We start from the raw sequence: 18323 nt of genomic DNA on the forward strand, positions 1-18323 counted from the left end.
GAGATGGGAAGGCAGAGAGGGTTAGGAGCTGGTTGAATGGACATGGGAAATCAGGGGTGGAAAGGAGGAGTGTGCTGTCACACGATGGGGAGAGCAATTAGGGTCACATAATGTTTGTATAAATTTTTGTATGGGAGACTAACTTAAAATGTAAACTTTATCTAAACTACAACAATTAAAAAGATAAAACTCTGTATACAATTTAAAATAATTTAGATGAAAAACAGGAAAATTAATCAGCACCAACCAGCACTATAATAGAACATTTTGTATTTGCACTGTCCAATACGTGGACATACGTCTGAAATATAGCAAGTGCGACTGAGGAATTGGATTTTCATTTTTATTTAGCTAAGTTTAGACAGACATATGAAGTGGTTGTTGGCTTGTAAAGCACAGTTCTATACCTTCTCAGTTAATACAGGCTTTACTAATTTCTTCCTATTATTTCACTGACTATTCTTATAGTAATTCTCTGCCTGATATGAATTCAGAATTTACTGAAATATCTCTCAGTTCTTTTTCTATTTCTTTTTACAAATGGCTTAGCTTCTTCTCACACTACATAAATGACACAATTATACATTTATAGAAAAGAAGAATTGTATTCCCACATTAATATCCATACTCTAAGGAATTTTTTCCCTAAATAACCCTTCAGGTCTTGTAATACTGATTTACAGAGATTTAATACATTAATACTTTAGAGAAAAACAATACATTTAATACATCATAGAAAAACAAGAGCCTAGAGAAAAGAGATCAGTATAAGAAACCTGTCATTTCTTCTCTCAACAAGTACACAAACATGTACAGAAGTTACCAGATTCAAAAATCTCTTTTGTAAAATACATTTAAATGTATTTCATTTAAGTCCAATATAATAGATGGCTTTTACTAAATAGTACTCTGCCCATTAAACTGCTGATGAGAAACCAATAATATTTACTGAGTGATACTGCAGATAAATACTCTTTAACAAGTGCATAAAAATAGTAAATGTAAGTATTAAAATAGTAAAAATAAATAGTGATAAATGTAAATCTTTCTGAGAAGCTTAGAAATCGATGAGGAAGCCAATTTAGATGGAAACATTCAAATATGATGAGGATAAACATATACAGCTCCACTACAACTATATTCACTTTGAAATTTCCACTCTCAGGGCTTTAACCTATGGTAAGATTTCACCAAACTCTATCTCTAGCCTTCTGTCCAAGGTCCAGATCAGTATGTGTACATGACGGGATCTCTTATGCAAGCCTTCAGGTCTAACAGCTTATAAAACAAAAATTGCAAATGAGGAAAAATTACTCTTAAGAATTCCTTATATCACCCATAAAAATATAGCATAATATATAGTTTCATAAAAGCCTGAATAATAAATGTAGAAAATACTAGTAGCATACAATGTGTGATAAAGAGCATATATGAAATCTGTAACACTTTTATTAGTATTTTTAATTTTCATGAAAAAGAGCATATAAAGATGATTAAGTTAAATCCACATATGCTATGACCCCACTGTATCCAGCTGCATCCTGAACATCTGTGCCTGCATGTACCACAGTCATTTCAAACTCAACGTGTCCAAGATGAAATCTATTAGTTCCCTTCCCAAAAGCAGTTAAAAAATGTAATCCTCTTCTTACACTTAATACCTTTTGTTTTACCAAACTATCTCTACTCCAGGCCTCAGTTATGTGATCATCCCACAAACAATTCTTACGCCACTTCACTCCTAAAGACCTCTACTGCCCTCCCTTTGTCTAAAGTCCAAATGCCTTCAAATTCTGATCCCAAGTAACATCTCTAAACTCACCTTCTACAACTTCCCATTACCCTCATTTCAGTACCACTGTACTTCCAACCATTCCCTGAACATGACTATTCAAGTATCTATACGTTTGTATACATTATTTTCTCTACCTGGAAAAAACAAAACAAAACATCTCTTCTTTGAAATCCTTACCAATTACCAAAGGCAGTAACTCATTCATTCCTTTCTCTGTGCTTCTGGAGTACCCTGTCAAATCTCAGTTATAAATCCTACACTGTACTATAATTATTTACATGTTTGTCTTCCCCATTAGACTATGGGCTCCTTGCTAACTCATCCTTGAATTTCCTGTGCCAAGCACAATGAAAGAGCCCAACAAAAGCTAAGGAAAATATAAATGACAAAAAGCTAAGGGAGACTGGTTGGTGGAGTCTGAAAAGGTTTTAGGAGGGATGATTCTTAAAGGCATGTGTACAGGAGAAGGGAAATGTAAGAACCATCAGGACTGAAACTGAAACAAATATTAGTCAAAAAAGAACAACATTCTGGATGATTAAGAGATTTTTAAAAAGCCTAAGAGAGGAAGTAAGAGTAATAGGTAGGTTTGTGGTTAAAAATAAACAATCATTCAAATATTATATTACTAACCAAAGAGTTCAAAAATATAACAAAAAGTATCAAACAATATATTAAACATATTTACACATAAGAAAAACAAAAAATACGCAAATTAATAGAGTATCTTATTTTGCAACAGTAAGTAAATACAGACCTCCCACTGAGTGATCACATTTTTCAGTTTCTGGATTTCAGCATCTTTTCTTTCAAGTTCCAACTTTAGTCTTTCAATTCTTCCATCTTTCAGAACCACTTCCTAAAAAAGAGAAAAATACTATTTTAAGACTGGTATCATTCTGGCAATTCTGGTTTAGGATAATCTCTTGTGAGAAGTTTAAGACGGACAATCCTAATTCTAATTCACTTTCTAAAACAACCTTAAATGGTTGAACTGTATTTCCATATATCTAAACTTCTAATGAATCACAAAATTCTAATTATGTACACTGCAAGCAAGATATTTATGATTAACTGCAAACTACCAACATAACCCAGAACAACATCAGAGCTCTGAAATGATATATTCTATCCTGGAATAAAGATATTAAAAGTGTTATGTAACAGGTTGTTACTATTAATCTATCTTGAAAATTCAAAATAAATTTTTAGTAATCTAAAAAATACAAAATAAATAATAAAAGGTACAAACATAAAGAGCTTTACTCTATATCAACAATCACCAGTTAGAAGACACGCCTGGAAAAAATAACTTCCTCCCAAAAGCAATAAAAAAAAAAAAAATTCCTAAGAATAAACTTAGGAAATGTTTAGGATCTATACTAAGAAAATTACAAAACTTTAGAAAAGAACACAGAACAAAGTATGTCTGTAGCTGAAGACTAAGTATCACACTGTAAGTTCAATAAAATCTCAACAGAAATTCCAATAGGATTTTGTTCTTTGTAACTTAACAAGATAGCCAAAATTTCATCTGGTAGAATAAACGATGGAAACAAATAACAAGTTAAAGTTACGAAGAGGGTTGTGCCCCACCAAATAACTGTACATTACAAAGCAAAAAAAAATTAAAATAGTGTGGTTATGGCACCTAGGTCGACAGAGCAATGTACCAGAAAATAAAAGTCCAGAAAGAGACTTAAGAAAATATAAGAATGTATTATAATATAGAGATATTTTAAAGAAATGGGAAAAGGCTGGATTACAGAAATATGGTAAGTTACAGGATGTACAGCTAACTGGGAAAAATCAAGTTAAATTCCCGTCATCTTGCACCATATACCAAAATAAATAACTTTAAATATAAAAAATTAACCCCAAGTCATACTTTTGATGAGCATGAACTGGTTTTATTTATCTAAAAAGTAATGCGGCAACATTAACTTATTCCACAAATACTCACTGAGCATCTAACTGCTAGGTGGTGAGTGTACGATGGTGAAAAGAACAGAAAAGATTCTCACCCTCATGGGACTTGTCTGGTGGAAGAGGCAGATATCACATAAACAAATATTGTAATTACAAACCAAAGGATAAGCTATGAAGGAAAGAAACACAGTGCTACGAAGGGAAAAATGCGGTTTATTCCCTTGTGAATCAGGGAATTTCTCTCTGAGGTAGTAATACTTTAGAGAAACCCTGAGTGATGGGTAGGAATTGGCTAATTAAAAAGTGGAGTTAAGAGCCTTCCAGGATCAAAGAGCAGCATGTTTAAAGACCTTGAGGCAGAAAAGAGCCAGGAGGATTGAAGAAAAAAGGAGGCCAGTGTGGTTGGAACATAGCGAGGGAGAAGATGGTACAAAATGATTGATCCTGGAGGGCCTTTGAGGCTGCAAGTAAAAGGCTTCATATTACTCTGCATAAAACAGAAAGTCAGTGAAGATTTTGAGCAGGATTGTTGTATGGTCAGATTTATGTTTTTAAAGGATCACTCTGGCTGCTGTGGAAAATATATTGGAGTGGGCTAAGACAGAGGTGGAAAGACCCTTTAATTGTTACTCCAAGTCCAGATCAGAGATGATTACGCCTTTGATTAGGGTGAAAGCAATTCAAATGGAGAAAAGTGTATTTGAGAAATAATTTGGAGGCAGAACATACAGCTTTTGATGAGATTTAATATGGCAGGTGAGGAAGAGAGACACTGTAATGCAAGTTTCTATTTTTAAGGAAAAAGGTGAATAGACAAAAATTAGAAATATATATACACTTAGGCCCAGGAATCTCACTGCTAGTAATTTATCCTAAAGTAAAGAGCTAAGTGGCTGGGGGAAAGTATCTATAGGAGTGTTCACTGCAGATCTGTTTATTACAACAAAAAATTTGGTATTAATTTAAATGTCTAATAGGATACAGGTTAAATATATGGTAAATTCACAAACTTCAAAACTCTATAGTCACTAAAAATGATGATACAGAACTACAACATATATTCACATGATTTCAAAATAGTAGTAATACATGCACAAACATTCTGGAAGAGCATACACCAAAATTTTAATAATAAAACAAGATTTTTGCTTCATTGTTTAAAAATTTTACCTTCTATGAAAATTATTTTATATTTTGTACATAATCACTGGAGCTCTGGTGGCATAGTGGTTAAGAGCTCGGCTGCTAACCAAAAGGTTGGCAGTTCAAATCCACCAGCTGCTCCTTGGAAAATTTATGGGGCAGGTCTACTCTGTCCTGTAGGATCGCTATGAGTTAGAATCAACTCAACAGCAGTGGGTTTGGTTTTTTCTTTTTTATGTAATCACTAATATAAAATACTATTTTAATTTTGGAAAAAAATAAACCACATAATTATTAAAATAAAATCTACATGAATATGAGTATTATCTTTGAATAGGAACGTCTGATTCTGAACATGATACTAAAGGCAGAAAACAAAAAGGCTGATAGATTTAACTTGATAGAAATATAAAAAAATACTATAAACAAAACCAAAAGGTAAATAAAAAAAACTGGGACAAATAGTCACAACCTATATGACAGGCATATGGTCAATAAATGAAAAAAAAACCCACAATCTCCCTCGTAAGCAGGAGAAATATTTTATCAAACTGGTAAAAAAAAAATTTTTCTCAATAGCTTAGTACTGGTACAACAATAGACACATACGCCAATGGAAGAGAATTGAGAACCCATACGTAAACCCATCCACCTATGGTCAGCTGATCTTTGACAAAGATCCAGTCCATTAAGTGGGGAAAAGACAGTCTTTTTAACAAACAGTGCTGGCAAAACTGGATGTTCATCTGCAAAAAAATGAAACAGGACCCATACCTCACATCATACACAAAAACTAATGCAAAGTGGATCAAAGACCTAAATATAAAAACCTAAAATGATAAAAATCATGGAAGAAAAAACAGGGACAATGCTAGGGGCCCTAGTACATGGTATAAATACAATACAAACCATAACTAACAATGCCCAAACACCAGAAGTGAAACTAGGTAACTGGGGGCTCCTAAAAATTACACATTTATGTTCATCAAAAGACTTCACCAAAAGAGTAAAAACTTTTTGGCTACTACATATCTGACAAGGATCTAGTAGAATACTTCAGCACCTCAATAACAAAAAGACAAATAACCTAATTAACAAATGAGCAAAGGAAATGAACAGACACTTCACCAAAGAAGACATTCAGGCAGCTAAAAGATACATGAAGAAATGCTCACAATCATCAGCCATTAGAGAAATGCAAACCAAAACTACAATGAGATACCATCTCACCCCGAAATTAATGGCAAGAATCAAAAAAACAGAAAATAGCAAATGTAGGATAGGTTGCACGAAGACTGGAATCTTATGTGCTGCTGATGGGAATGTAAAATGGTACAACCACTATGGAAAACGATATAGAGTCTCCTTAAAAAGCCAGAAATACCATACAATCCAGCTATCCTGCTTCTAGGAACATATCCTAGAGAAATAAGAGCCACCACATGAAAAGACATAGGCACACCCATGTTCACTGCAGCATTATTCACAGTAGCAAAAAGATGGAAACAACTTAAGTGTCCATCAACAGATGAGTGGATAAACCAATTATGGTAGATACACACAATGGAACCCTATTCAGAGATGAAGAACAATGATGAATCTTCAAAACATCTCACAACATGGATGAATCTGGAGGGCATTATGCTAAGTGACATAAATCACAAAAGGACAAATATTGTATGAGACCACTATTATAAAAACCCAAGAAAAGGTTTACATACAGAAAAAAACAATCTCTGATGATTACAAGAGAGGGGAGAGGTGGGGAGAGGAAATCATTAACTAGATAGCAGACAAGTGTTAACCTTGGTAAAGGGAAAGACAGCACATAATATAGGGGAAGTTAGCACACTTGACCAAGGCAAAGCCATAGACACTTCCTAGACACATCCAAACACCTTGAGAGACCAAGTTACTGGGGCTGAAGGCTGGGGACCATGGTCTCAGGGGAGGGACATCTAGGTTAACTGGCATAATATAGTTCACAAAGAAAATGTTCTACATCCTACTTTGCTGAGTAGTGTCTGGAGTCTTAGAAGTTTTTGAGTGGCCATCTAAAATACATCTAATGGTCCCATCATGTTCAGAGCAAAGGAGAATGAAGAAAATCAAAGACACAAGGAAAATATTAGTTCAAAGGACTAACAGACCACATGAACCACAGCCTCCACCAGCCTAAGCCCAGAAGAACTAGATGGTGCCCGGCTACCACCACTGAACACTCTGGCAGGAATCACAACAGAGGGTTCCTGACAGAGCAGGAAGAAAATGTAGAAGAAAATTCAAATTCACAAATAAAGACCAGACTTACTGGTCTCAGAGAGTCTGGAGGAATCCCTGAGACTATAGCCCCCGACCACCCAGCTAGCTCAGAACTAAAGCCACTCCCAAAGTCCACCGTACAGCCAAAGATTAGATAGGCCTATAAAATAAACAATAGCACACGTGAAGAATGTACTTCTTAGTTCAATCAAGTATAGGAGACCAAATGGGTAACACCTGCCCAAAAGCAAAGATGAGAAGGCAGGAAGGGACAGGAAACCTGGGGAACCCAGGGCGTAAAGGGAAGGGGGAGAGTGCTGACACATTGCAGGGATTGCAACCAAAGTCACAAAACAATTTGTGTATAAATTTTTGACTGAGAAACTAATTTGAGCTGTAAACTTTCACCTAAAATAAAACTAATCCAAGGAAAAAAAAATCATGAATATGAGACCAAACAGTCAACAATTACTTTAAAACAAAGATGAGAAGATAAAGGGACAGGGAAACTAGATTAATGGAAATGGAACAGCCAGAACAGAAATAATGAGGACGGTCACACATTGTGAAGAATGTAATCAATGTCACTGAACATTCTGTGTAGAAATTGTTGAATGGGAAATTGAATTGCTGTGTAAACCTTCACCGAAAACAAAATATCATTTAAAAAAAATACGTATTTTCTCCACAAAAGACACAAGGAATAAATTAACCCAAGAGACAGAAAGGGCCACATAAACCAGACTCCATCAGCCTGAGACCAGAAGAACTAGATGGTGGCTCAGCTACAACCAATGACCGCCCTGACAAGGAACACAACAGAGAGTCCCTGATGGAGCAGAAGAAAAGTGGGGTGCAGAACTCAAAATACAGACCAGACTTAATGGTTTGACTGACGCTGGAGGGATCGCAGAAGACACAGCCCCCAGACTGTTGGCCCACAGCTGAAACCATTCCCAAGGTCAACTCTTCAGACAAAGATTAGACTGGACTACAGGACATAAAGTGATACTCGTGAGGAGTGTGCTTCTTAGCTCAAGTAGATATATGAGTCTAAATGGGCAGCTCCTGTCCTGAGGCAAGATGAGAAGGTAGAGAGGGTCAGGGGCTGGTTGAACGGACACGGGAAATCTGGGGTGGAAAGGAGGAGTGTGCTGTCACAGTATAGGGAGAGCAACTAGGGTCACATAGCAAAGTGTGTATAAATTTTTGTACGAGAAACTGACTTGAATTGTAAACTTTCACTTAAAGCACAATAAAAATATATATATATATTCTCTATGTGAGCAATGGAAGGCAATTTAGGCATAATCTGAATAGTGTGTAAGAATTAATAACCTGAAATGCTCACCATCTGTATTTAATTAAAAAGTGGTCCATATAACAGTTTCTACGTCATTAGAGGGAAAAATTATATATACATAGAAAGATGGGGCCACAGTAAATATCCACAGTAGTCCTCTTTAGCTGGATAAGATTAGGAGTTGTTTATTTTTGTGTTTGTTTTTTCTGCTTCATCTGTAAATTGGGGATAATAATGGTAATCAACAACTTCATGGTTAAAAGTGAGAATTAAATGAGATCATGTATTTTAAGTACTTAAGACAGAGCTCTGAATATACATATAGTAAGTTCTCAAATATTTATTTTTGTTATTATCATTTCTTTATTTTACTTATATATACTTTACAAAATTTCCACAACAGATAACAGTTTTTAAAACAAAAAGTCATATTGTTTTAATGTAAGCTCATTTTTATAAAGTCCTATACTTCAATAAATGCATTTAAAAAATTATTTTCAAAGTATAATATACACTAACATGATGATAAAAGGATGTATAAGATAAAGCCTATGCCCACGAGGAACTTGTAATCTACTGAAAATGATAATAAAGATGTGCTGTGTAAGGTGTGCTATGAGAAACACAAAATACTATAGGGGATACAAAAGAAGTAAAGATTATCCAGGTTTTCTGCTTTTGGTGTTTGTGGTTGGGAGGGGCAGTGAGAGAAAGCTTGAAGGAAGAGATGGCATGTGAAGTGAGCCTTGAGCAAAGAGGGGACGATCCAGCAGTCTGTGATAGGAGTGCTCTGCACAAGGTAGAGGAAAATTTCGAAGAGTATAGCTGAAGTAAACTAGGCTGAGGCTATGCTGTAGAACAACGCTTCCATACTTATCTGACAGTGACACGCAGTAAGCAATGTTTTATACCATGACCCAAAATACACATACATGTCAATGTATGCATGTACATATATGTGTATGTATAGACATATACACATACACATACACACACAGAAACCAATCTCATGAAATACAAATAGGTGTCACATACTCTGACATTTTTTCTTCTATCTCATTTTTTAAAAAGTGCTGGTAGCAATCTACTAAATGTATTTTAGGACCTGTGAAATGGGTTGGGACTCTCAGTTTGAAAAACACAGCCTGAGAAATCGGAATGCCAGGTCAAGGACACTGTACTTAATTCAACAGACACTGAAGTTTAAGCATACAGCTTTGGCAAGGTGGAAATCACGCTTTATAAAAAGTCATCTGTTAGTAGTGTGTAAGATAAATTACCTGGGGCTAGAAGGCATAAAGACTGGTCAGAAGATTACTGAAATAATACCAGTAGGAGATAATGAGGGCCTGAATTAGAGAAATGTCAGCGAGAATAGGAGATCAATTTGAGAAATATTTCAAAGATTTAAAACTCAAAATCAGACAAGTGAAAAAGGAGGTTTAGATCACTTCTCGGCCTTTTGGCTAAGATCAAGTGCAGTATCTGTTCTTATCAGTTTAACATCTGATATGTCCTCTATTCGAAGACAATATGAGAAATTAACTTGAGCTGTAAACTTTCACCTAAAGTTTAAATTAAAAAAAAAAAAATCACCAAATGGAGGGGGAAAAAAAAAGAGGTTTAGAGTCTGGATATTGAATAAAATTATGAAACAAAAAACAGCAGCGACACAAATCAAGCGCAATGCTTGGTTTGGACAGTATGATGAGGAGTCTGGGTTTGGACATGGTGAGTGTAAGGTATTCACGGAACGAAAGAGTGAAATATGCCACAAAGGCAATTAATAAAACAGAGCCTCAAAGCCCACAAGAGGAGATGGAATCAGGAGTGGTAGATCTATCCAATGCTAGTGAGGTTGTGAAGAAATTAGTAAACTCATATCCTGCTGCTAGAAGACAATATATTGATAAACATCAAGAGTAACACAGGCTTATATCCTTTGATTTGATTACTACTTTTAAGAATTTATTCCAATGAAATAACTCACTAAAAAAATTATATGCATGAAGGTGTTCAATGAACATCTACTACACTGACTAATCCTAAACAACCTAAATGTTCAATAATAGGGCGAGTCAAGCAAATTAAAGTATGTTAATCTGACAGACTATAACACATTGTTTACAAAAGAGATTACAAAATTATACTCATTATTGTAAAAATTATTTTTAAATATCTATGTGTCTTAGGCTGGGTTCTCTAGAGAAGCAAAACCAGTAAAATGTATAAATATATATATAGAGAGAGATTGTATCAAGGAAACAGCTCACGCGATTGTAGAGGCTAGAACGTCCCAAGTCCATGGATCAGGGTAGAGGCCTCTCCCAAGTCACACAGCTGCAGAAGCTGCCAAACCCAAGATCGGAAGGTCGGAGAGCAGGGCTCCCACTCACAGGCTGTGCAGATCGACGAATCCCAGGTTCGGCAGATAAGCTGACAGCTCAAGTCCCAAGAACAGGAGATCAGACGACAGGAAGCAGCCGCAGGGTCCAGCAAGAGCAAAAAGGCAGAACGTCTGCTTATATACAGAGGCGGGCCACACCCCCAAGGAGACTCCCTTTCATCTGATTGGCTACTCACAGTATATTCAATCATGGGAGTGATTACATTAAAACACAGAGAATCATGACCCAGCCAAGTTGACACACAATCTTAACCATCACACTATGCATGTGGCATTTCTCCAGAAAAGAAATATTAAAAAATGAAACCAAAGACTGAGTTCACAATGGCAGAATTAGAGTTGATTTACTTTTCACCTTTAAGAATTCCTGGTACATTAATGTATGTACAGTTAAAAAGGATTTTACCTTGGCAAAAAGAAGAAATTTCTTTCTCTGTAAAAAGAGTGAGATGGGAAGAGGAAGAAGGTAGACAGTGGAAAGAGAAGGAGTATTTTTTTAAATGGCATCAGTCTTTTTCTTCCCAGTTGCATTCAATGACATACTGTGATAAAATCCTAATTTTTTTAATTATGAAAATTTTCACGAGTATATATATACATACACGTTGTATCTATACATATATATACAAAAGCATACACATATACACACGCTGAAGTTACAAAGAAAAATAACCCACTATGCATATTAAGAATCTGAACATTACTAATACCTTTGCAGCTCCTGTGTGACCCTCCCCAATCATATCCCTTTTCCTTCCTCCTAGTAATATCTACTACTATGAATTTTGGGTTGTCATTCTCTTGCTTTTGTTATACTTTATACACACACACACACATCCATCCCTAAAAATGGTTTGTACTTGACTGCTAACTTAAAGGTAGGCAGTTTGACCCACCTAGTGGTACTGCAGAAGAAAAGGCCTGGCAATCTGCTTCTGTTAAGATTCCAGCCAAGCGGGGGGCAGAAAAAAAGACTGCAGCCAAGAAAACTCTATGGAGCACTTGTTCTCTGTAACACATGGGGTCCCCATGAGTTGGAATCAACTTGACGACAACCAACAAGTACAGCTAAGCAATATATTAAATTTTTTATTTATATAAATGGCATCAAAATTATTATTTGGTGACTTGCTTTTTTCATTAAACATATATTTTTGATATTCATCCATATTCATCTATGTTGCTATATAAAGTTCATTTCTCCTATTGATTTTGCTATTACAGACAACCCAGTTTTCAACACTCTTCCTGAACATCTCTTGGTTATCTAGTACTGCTATAACAGAAATACCACAAGTGGATGGCTTTAACAAACAGAAATTTATTCCCTCACAGTCTAGGAGGCTAGAAGCCCAAATTTAGGGTGCCAGCTCCAAGGAAAAGGCTTTCTCTCTCTGTCGGCTCTGGAGGAAGGTCCTTGTTATCAATATTCCCCTGGTTTAGGAGCTTCTCAGCTCAGGAACCCTGGGTGCAAAGGACATGCTCTGCTCCCGGCTCTTCTTTCTTGGTAGTATGAGGTCCCTCTCCTCTCTGCTTGCCTCTCTCTTTTATATCTCAAGAGACTGACTCGAGATACAACCTAATCCTGTAGATGGACTCCTGCCTCATTAACATAACTGCCTCTAATCCTGCCTCATTAACATTGTAGAGGCTAGGATTTACAACACATAAGATAACCACATCAGATCACAAAATGGTGGACAACCACACAACACTGGGAATCATGGCTTAGCCAAGTTGACACATATTTTTGTGGGACAGAATTCAATCCATAACAATGTCTCTAGGGCTCAATGTAGGAGAAGAATTTCTAAAATATAGGTCACACCTAGCTTCAACTTTAAAAATTAATGCTAAATTGTTTCCCAAAGTGGTTATACCAATTAACACTCTTACTAACTGTGCATTACTGTTGTTCTACATCCTTACAAATACTAAGTATCGTCTACAGGCATACCTTGTTTTACTGCACTTTGCTTTATTGTGCTTTGCAGATATTGCGTGTTTTACAAATTGAAGGTTTGTGGCAACCCCACATCAAGTAAGTCTATCAGCACCATTATTTCAATAGCATGTGCTCACTTTGTCTGTGTGTCACATACTGGTAATTCTTAAAATATTTCAAACTTTTTCATTATTACAAACTTCATTATTATTATATCTGTTATGGTGATCTGTGATCAGTGATCTTTGATGTTACTATTGTAATTGTTTTGGGATGCCACAAACCGCACCCATATAAGATGGCAAACTTAATCAATAAATGTGTGTGTTCTGACTGCTCCGCAGATCTGCTGTGCCCATCTCTCTCCCTCTCCTTGGGCCTCCCTATTCCCTGAGACATGACAATATTGAAATTAGGCCAGTTTATAATCCTACAATGACCTCTAAGTGTCCAAGTGAAAGGAAGCATTGCACATCTCTCACTTTAAATCAAAAGCTAGAAATGATTAAACTTAGTGAGGAAGGTGTGTCAAAAGCCAAGACAGGCCGAAAGCTAGGCCTCTTGCACCAAACAGTCAGCCAAGTTGTGAATGCAAAGGAAAAAGTTCTGGAAGGAAATTAAAAGTGCTATTCCAGTGAACACATGAATGATAAGAAAGGGAAACAGCCTTATCGCTGGTATAGAGAAAGTTTTGGTGGTCTGGAGAGAACCAGCCACAACATTCCCTTAAGCCAAAGCCTAATCCAGAGCAAGGCCCTAACTCTCTTCAATTCTATGAAGGCTGAGAGAGGTGAGGAATCTGCAGAAGAAAGTTTAAAGGCAGCAGAGGCTGGCTCATGAGGTTTAAGGAAAGAAGCCAACTCCACAACATAAAAGAGCAAGGTGAAGCAGCAAGTGCTGATGTGCAAGCTGCAGCAAGTTATCCAGAAGATCTTGCTAAGATAACTGACAAAGGTGGTTAAACAGATTTTCAATGTAGATGAAACAGCCTTACATTGGAAGAAGATGCCATCTAGGACTTTCATAGCTAGAGAGAAGTCAATGCCTGGCTTCAAAGTTTCAAAGTCCAGGCTGACTTTCTTGTTTGGGGCTAATGCAGCTGCTGACTTTAACATGAAGTTAATGCTCATTCACTATTCTGAAAATCCTAGGGCCCTTAAGAATTATGTTTAATCTACTCTGTCTGTGCTCTATAAAATGGAACAACAAAGCCTGGATGACAGCATATCTATTTACAACATGCTTTACTGAATATTTTATGCCCACTGATGAGATGTACTGCTCAGAAAAAAAAGATTCCTTTCAAAATATCACTGCTCATTGACAATGCACATGGTCACCCAAGAGACATGATGGAGATGTACAAGGAGATTAATGTTCTTTTCATGCCTGTTAATACAACAACGATTCTGCACCCCATGGATCAAGAGGTAATTTTAACTTTCAAGTCTTATTATTTAGGAAATAAGTTTTGTAAGGCTATAGCTGCCATAGATACGGATTCCTCTGATGGATCTGGGCAAAGTAAATTGAAAACCTTCTGGAAAAGATTCACCATTCTAGATGCCATTAAGAACATTTCTGATTCACGGGAGGAGGCCAAAATATCCACATTAACAAGAGTTTGGAAGAAGTTGATTCCCACCCGCATTGATGCCTTTGAGGGGTTCGAGACTTCAACAGAGAAGTAACAGCAGATGTGGTGGAAATAGCAAAAGAACCAGAAATAGAAGTAGAGCCTGAAGACGTGACTGAACTGCTGCAATCTCATGATAAAACTTTAACAGATGAGTAGATGCTTCTTATGGGTGAGAAAAGAAAGTGATTTCTTGAGATGGAATCTACTCCTGGTGAAGATGCTGTGAACATTGTTAAAATGACAACAATGGATTTAGAATATTACATAAACTTGGTTGATAAAGCAGCAGCAGGGTTTGAGGGGAATGACTCCAGTTTTGAAAGATGTTCCACTGTGAGTAAAATGCTATCAAACAGCATCACATACTACAGAGAATTTTTTTGTGAAAGGAAGGGTCAATAGATGTAGCAAACTTCATTGTCTTATTTTAAGAAATTGCCACAGTCACCCCAACCTTTAGGAACCACCACCCTAATCTGCTAGCAGCCATCAACATTGAGACAAGACCCTTCACCAGCAAAAAGATTACAACTTGCTGAAGGTTCAGGTGATGGTTATCATTTTTTTAGCAATAGAGTATTTTTTAAAGTATTTTTAAATTAGGATATGTACATTGTGAAGAATGGGAACTCCAGAACACTTAATTGTGCCCATGAGGAACCTGTACGTAGATCAAGAGGCAGTCGATCAAACAGAACAAGAGAATACTGAGTGGGTTAAAATCAGGAAAGGTGTGCATCAGGGTTGTATCCTTTCACCATACTTATTCAGTCTGTATGCTGAGCAACTAATCCGAGAAGCTGGATTATAGGAAGAAGAATGGGACATCAGGGTTGGAGGAAGACTCACCAACAACCTGCGTTATGCAGATAACACTACCTTGCTTGCTAAAAGTAAAGAGGACTTGAAGCACTTACTGACGAAAATAAAAGACCACAGCCTCAACATAAAGAAAACAAAAATTCTCACAACTGGACTAATACGCAACATCATGATAAATGGAGGAAAGATTGAAGTTGTCAAGGATTTCATTTTACTTGGATCCACAATCAACACCCATGAAAGCAGTAGTCAAAAAATCAAATGATGCATTGGACTGGGCAAATCTGCTGCAAAAGACGCCTTAAAAAGACCCCTTTAGTGTTGAAAAGCGAAGACGTCACTTTAAGGACTAAGGTGCGCCTGACCCAAGCCATGGTGTTTTCAGTCGCTTCATATGCATGTGAAAGCTGGACAATGAATAAGAAGACCTAAGAAGAACTGACGCCTTTGAATTAGGATGTTGGCAAAGAATACTGAATATACTACAGACTGCCAAAAGAATGAACATATCTGTCTTGGAAGAAGTACAGCCAGAATGCTCTTTAGAAGCAAGGATGGTGAGACTACATCTTACATACTTTGGACATATTATCAAAAGGGACCAGTCCCTGGAGAAGGACATCATGCTTGGTAAAGAAGAGGGTCAGATAAAAAGGGGAAGACCCTCTACAAGATGGACACGGTGGCTGCAACAATAGGCTCAAGTAAGACGACGACTGTGAGGATGGCATGGGACTGGGCAGTGTTTCATTCTGTTGTAAATAGGGTTGCTATGAGTTGGCACCAACTCAACGGCACCTAACAAAACACCTTTTTTTTTTTTTTTTTGAAGAGATAATGCTATTGCACATTTAAGGGACTACAGTGTAGTGTAAATGTAACTTTTATACGCTCTGAGAAACCAAAACATTCGTATGACTCGCTTTATTGTGATATTCATTTTATTGCAGTGGTCTGTAACTGAACCTGCAATATCGCCGAAGTATGCCTGTATTTCCTATCTCTAAGGAACTCTGGTGACACAGTGGTTAAGTGTTTGGCTGCTCACTCTGCAGGAAACCCTATGGGGCAGTTCTACTCTGTTTCTATAGACTCACTGTGAGTTGGAATCGACTTGACAGCACACAAGAATTCCTATCTCTAGTCTATACCTTCTTTCAGTTTTCCCAGGCACTTCAGTGAAATTAACAGTCCTATATAAAGCTTTGCTCTCTGCTCCAAAACCTTTGAAAATTCTTCACTGACTACTGACAAAATTCTTAATCAGGTATTTAAGATCCTCCACAGTCTTTTCCAACTTAACCTTTCCACACTTACCTTACTTACCAAACTTAACAATCCTCTATGAACCCTCTGTTTTAATTAAACTGGTTTACACATCACTGCCTCTATCCTTTAACTCTTGGCATTCCAGTCTCTTCTCATTCACCTCTGCAGCATGTTAAAATCCTACGGTCTAAAGCGCAACTCAAATGTTATTTTCTCCTCACAAAGTCATCTAATTTCAATTCCTGTGAATTACTATGTTCTTTATCACTAAATTCTTTTTTGGACTTAACATTTTCTATATTATATTAAAAAAATCTATTGAACGCATACTGTATGCAACATGCTCTTCTAAACATTTTAAATCACAATTGCTAATTTTCCTAATAATGCAAGAAAGACAGGTAATTCCATTCCAATGGTAACACAGCTACTGAGCTACAGAGCTGTATTTTCTGTTATTAGGTATATTTGACTTCAAAGTCTGCTCTGTTTCCACGATACCATACCACACTATCGCTTTGTTTTCATAGTATCATTAATATTACTTAATCATTTAATTAAAATTACATACACACAACTTGGAGCCCTGGTGGTACAGTGGTTAAAAACTCGGTTGCTAATCAAAAGGTTGGCAGTTCGAATCCATCAGCCGCTCCTTGGAAAGCCTATGGGGCAGTTCTACTCTGCCCTATAGGGTCACTACAAGTTGGAATCGACTCGATGGCAATGGGTTTGGTTTTTGGCTTTTATACACCACTTTGTTCCATAAAGGGTCTAAGCTAAGTATTTGCTGAAATATACTAATATTCTTCCTTCTGTCCAAAAATGCTCTGAGATGATTAAAAAAACATTGACTATCAAGGAAAAAAATCATACTCAATGAAGGAGGAAGCAAATATATGAACAACAAAAATCATACTCAATGAAGGAGGAAGCAAATATGTGCACAACAAATGTTTGCATAGTCTCTTGCACTGTACATAAAATTGGCAATCTAGGAAAACAATAAATTTATCTCCATACCAGAAGGGAAGAATCTCACAAGTACCTCAGAGGCAAGAATTTCCTGTTACTAAATTAAAAATACATTTTCATGTGCAATAACTTATTTATAAGCCTATCTTACTGTTCTATTAGGATAACGAGTGCTTAAGATTCTGACTTCTCGTGTCTTGTATAACACAACACGGTAGGTGTTTAATTTGTTGAACTATTTATCAGTCTTCTTAGTAAACAAAGAAATAACATCTATAGAAGACAGTAAAAGAATAGGAAAAAAACTTTTAGGATTTTTAATAGCCACTGCAAGAATCTCTCAGTCAGAAAGAGATGAATCAAAGGACTGCTGAGTAGAAATTAGGGTATGCAAAATTTACAAACTTTTCTCTTTTCAGAAGAGAAGATTATCACTATTTTAAAATATTTTTCTTTCAGCTTGGAAGCAGCCATCCAAGGCACAACTGTTCTCTATTTGCCTGGAACAACAGAGGAAGGAGGAAAGAGTCAGGAATAGAAGGAGGATATGAAACGTGTGGCTAATGTTCTCCATGATCAACTGCCTCATTTGCCAAGAGGCTAGAAGAACAAGATGGTGCCTCGCTGCCATTACTGAACATTTTGATCAAGATATCATAGAAGTTGAAGATTTGTTGGCCGAAAAGTGCCCTGATATCGTGAAAGATGACAAGATGTCTATCCAAGATGCTCATCGAACCCCACATAAGGTAGATCCCAAAAGAAAGTCACCAAGACATATTATAATCAAACTTGCCAAAACCAAACATAAAGAGAGAATTTTAACAGGGGCTA

General features: G+C 36.6%; 1 protein-coding gene and 1 pseudogene across 1 annotated transcript in view; one reads left to right on the plus strand and one right to left on the minus strand.

Annotated features, from left to right (window-relative positions):
* GKAP1 (G kinase anchoring protein 1) overlaps window positions 1-18323 on the minus strand; it is a 131004-nt gene that overhangs the window by 24552 nt on the left and 88129 nt on the right. Inside the window, exon 9 of the mRNA XM_004381300.1 lies at window positions 2553-2654. Within this exon, the coding sequence (XP_004381357.1) occupies window positions 2553-2654 (102 nt within the window). The remainder of the gene's footprint in view (window positions 1-2552; window positions 2655-18323) is intronic.
* Window positions 9879-9995, plus strand: LOC111821415 (uncharacterized; annotated as a pseudogene).

Source organism: Trichechus manatus, unplaced genomic scaffold (genome assembly GCF_000243295.1).
Source record: "Trichechus manatus latirostris isolate Lorelei unplaced genomic scaffold, TriManLat1.0 scaffold00082, whole genome shotgun sequence".
NCBI classification, from domain to species: Eukaryota; Metazoa; Chordata; class Mammalia; order Sirenia; family Trichechidae; genus Trichechus; species Trichechus manatus.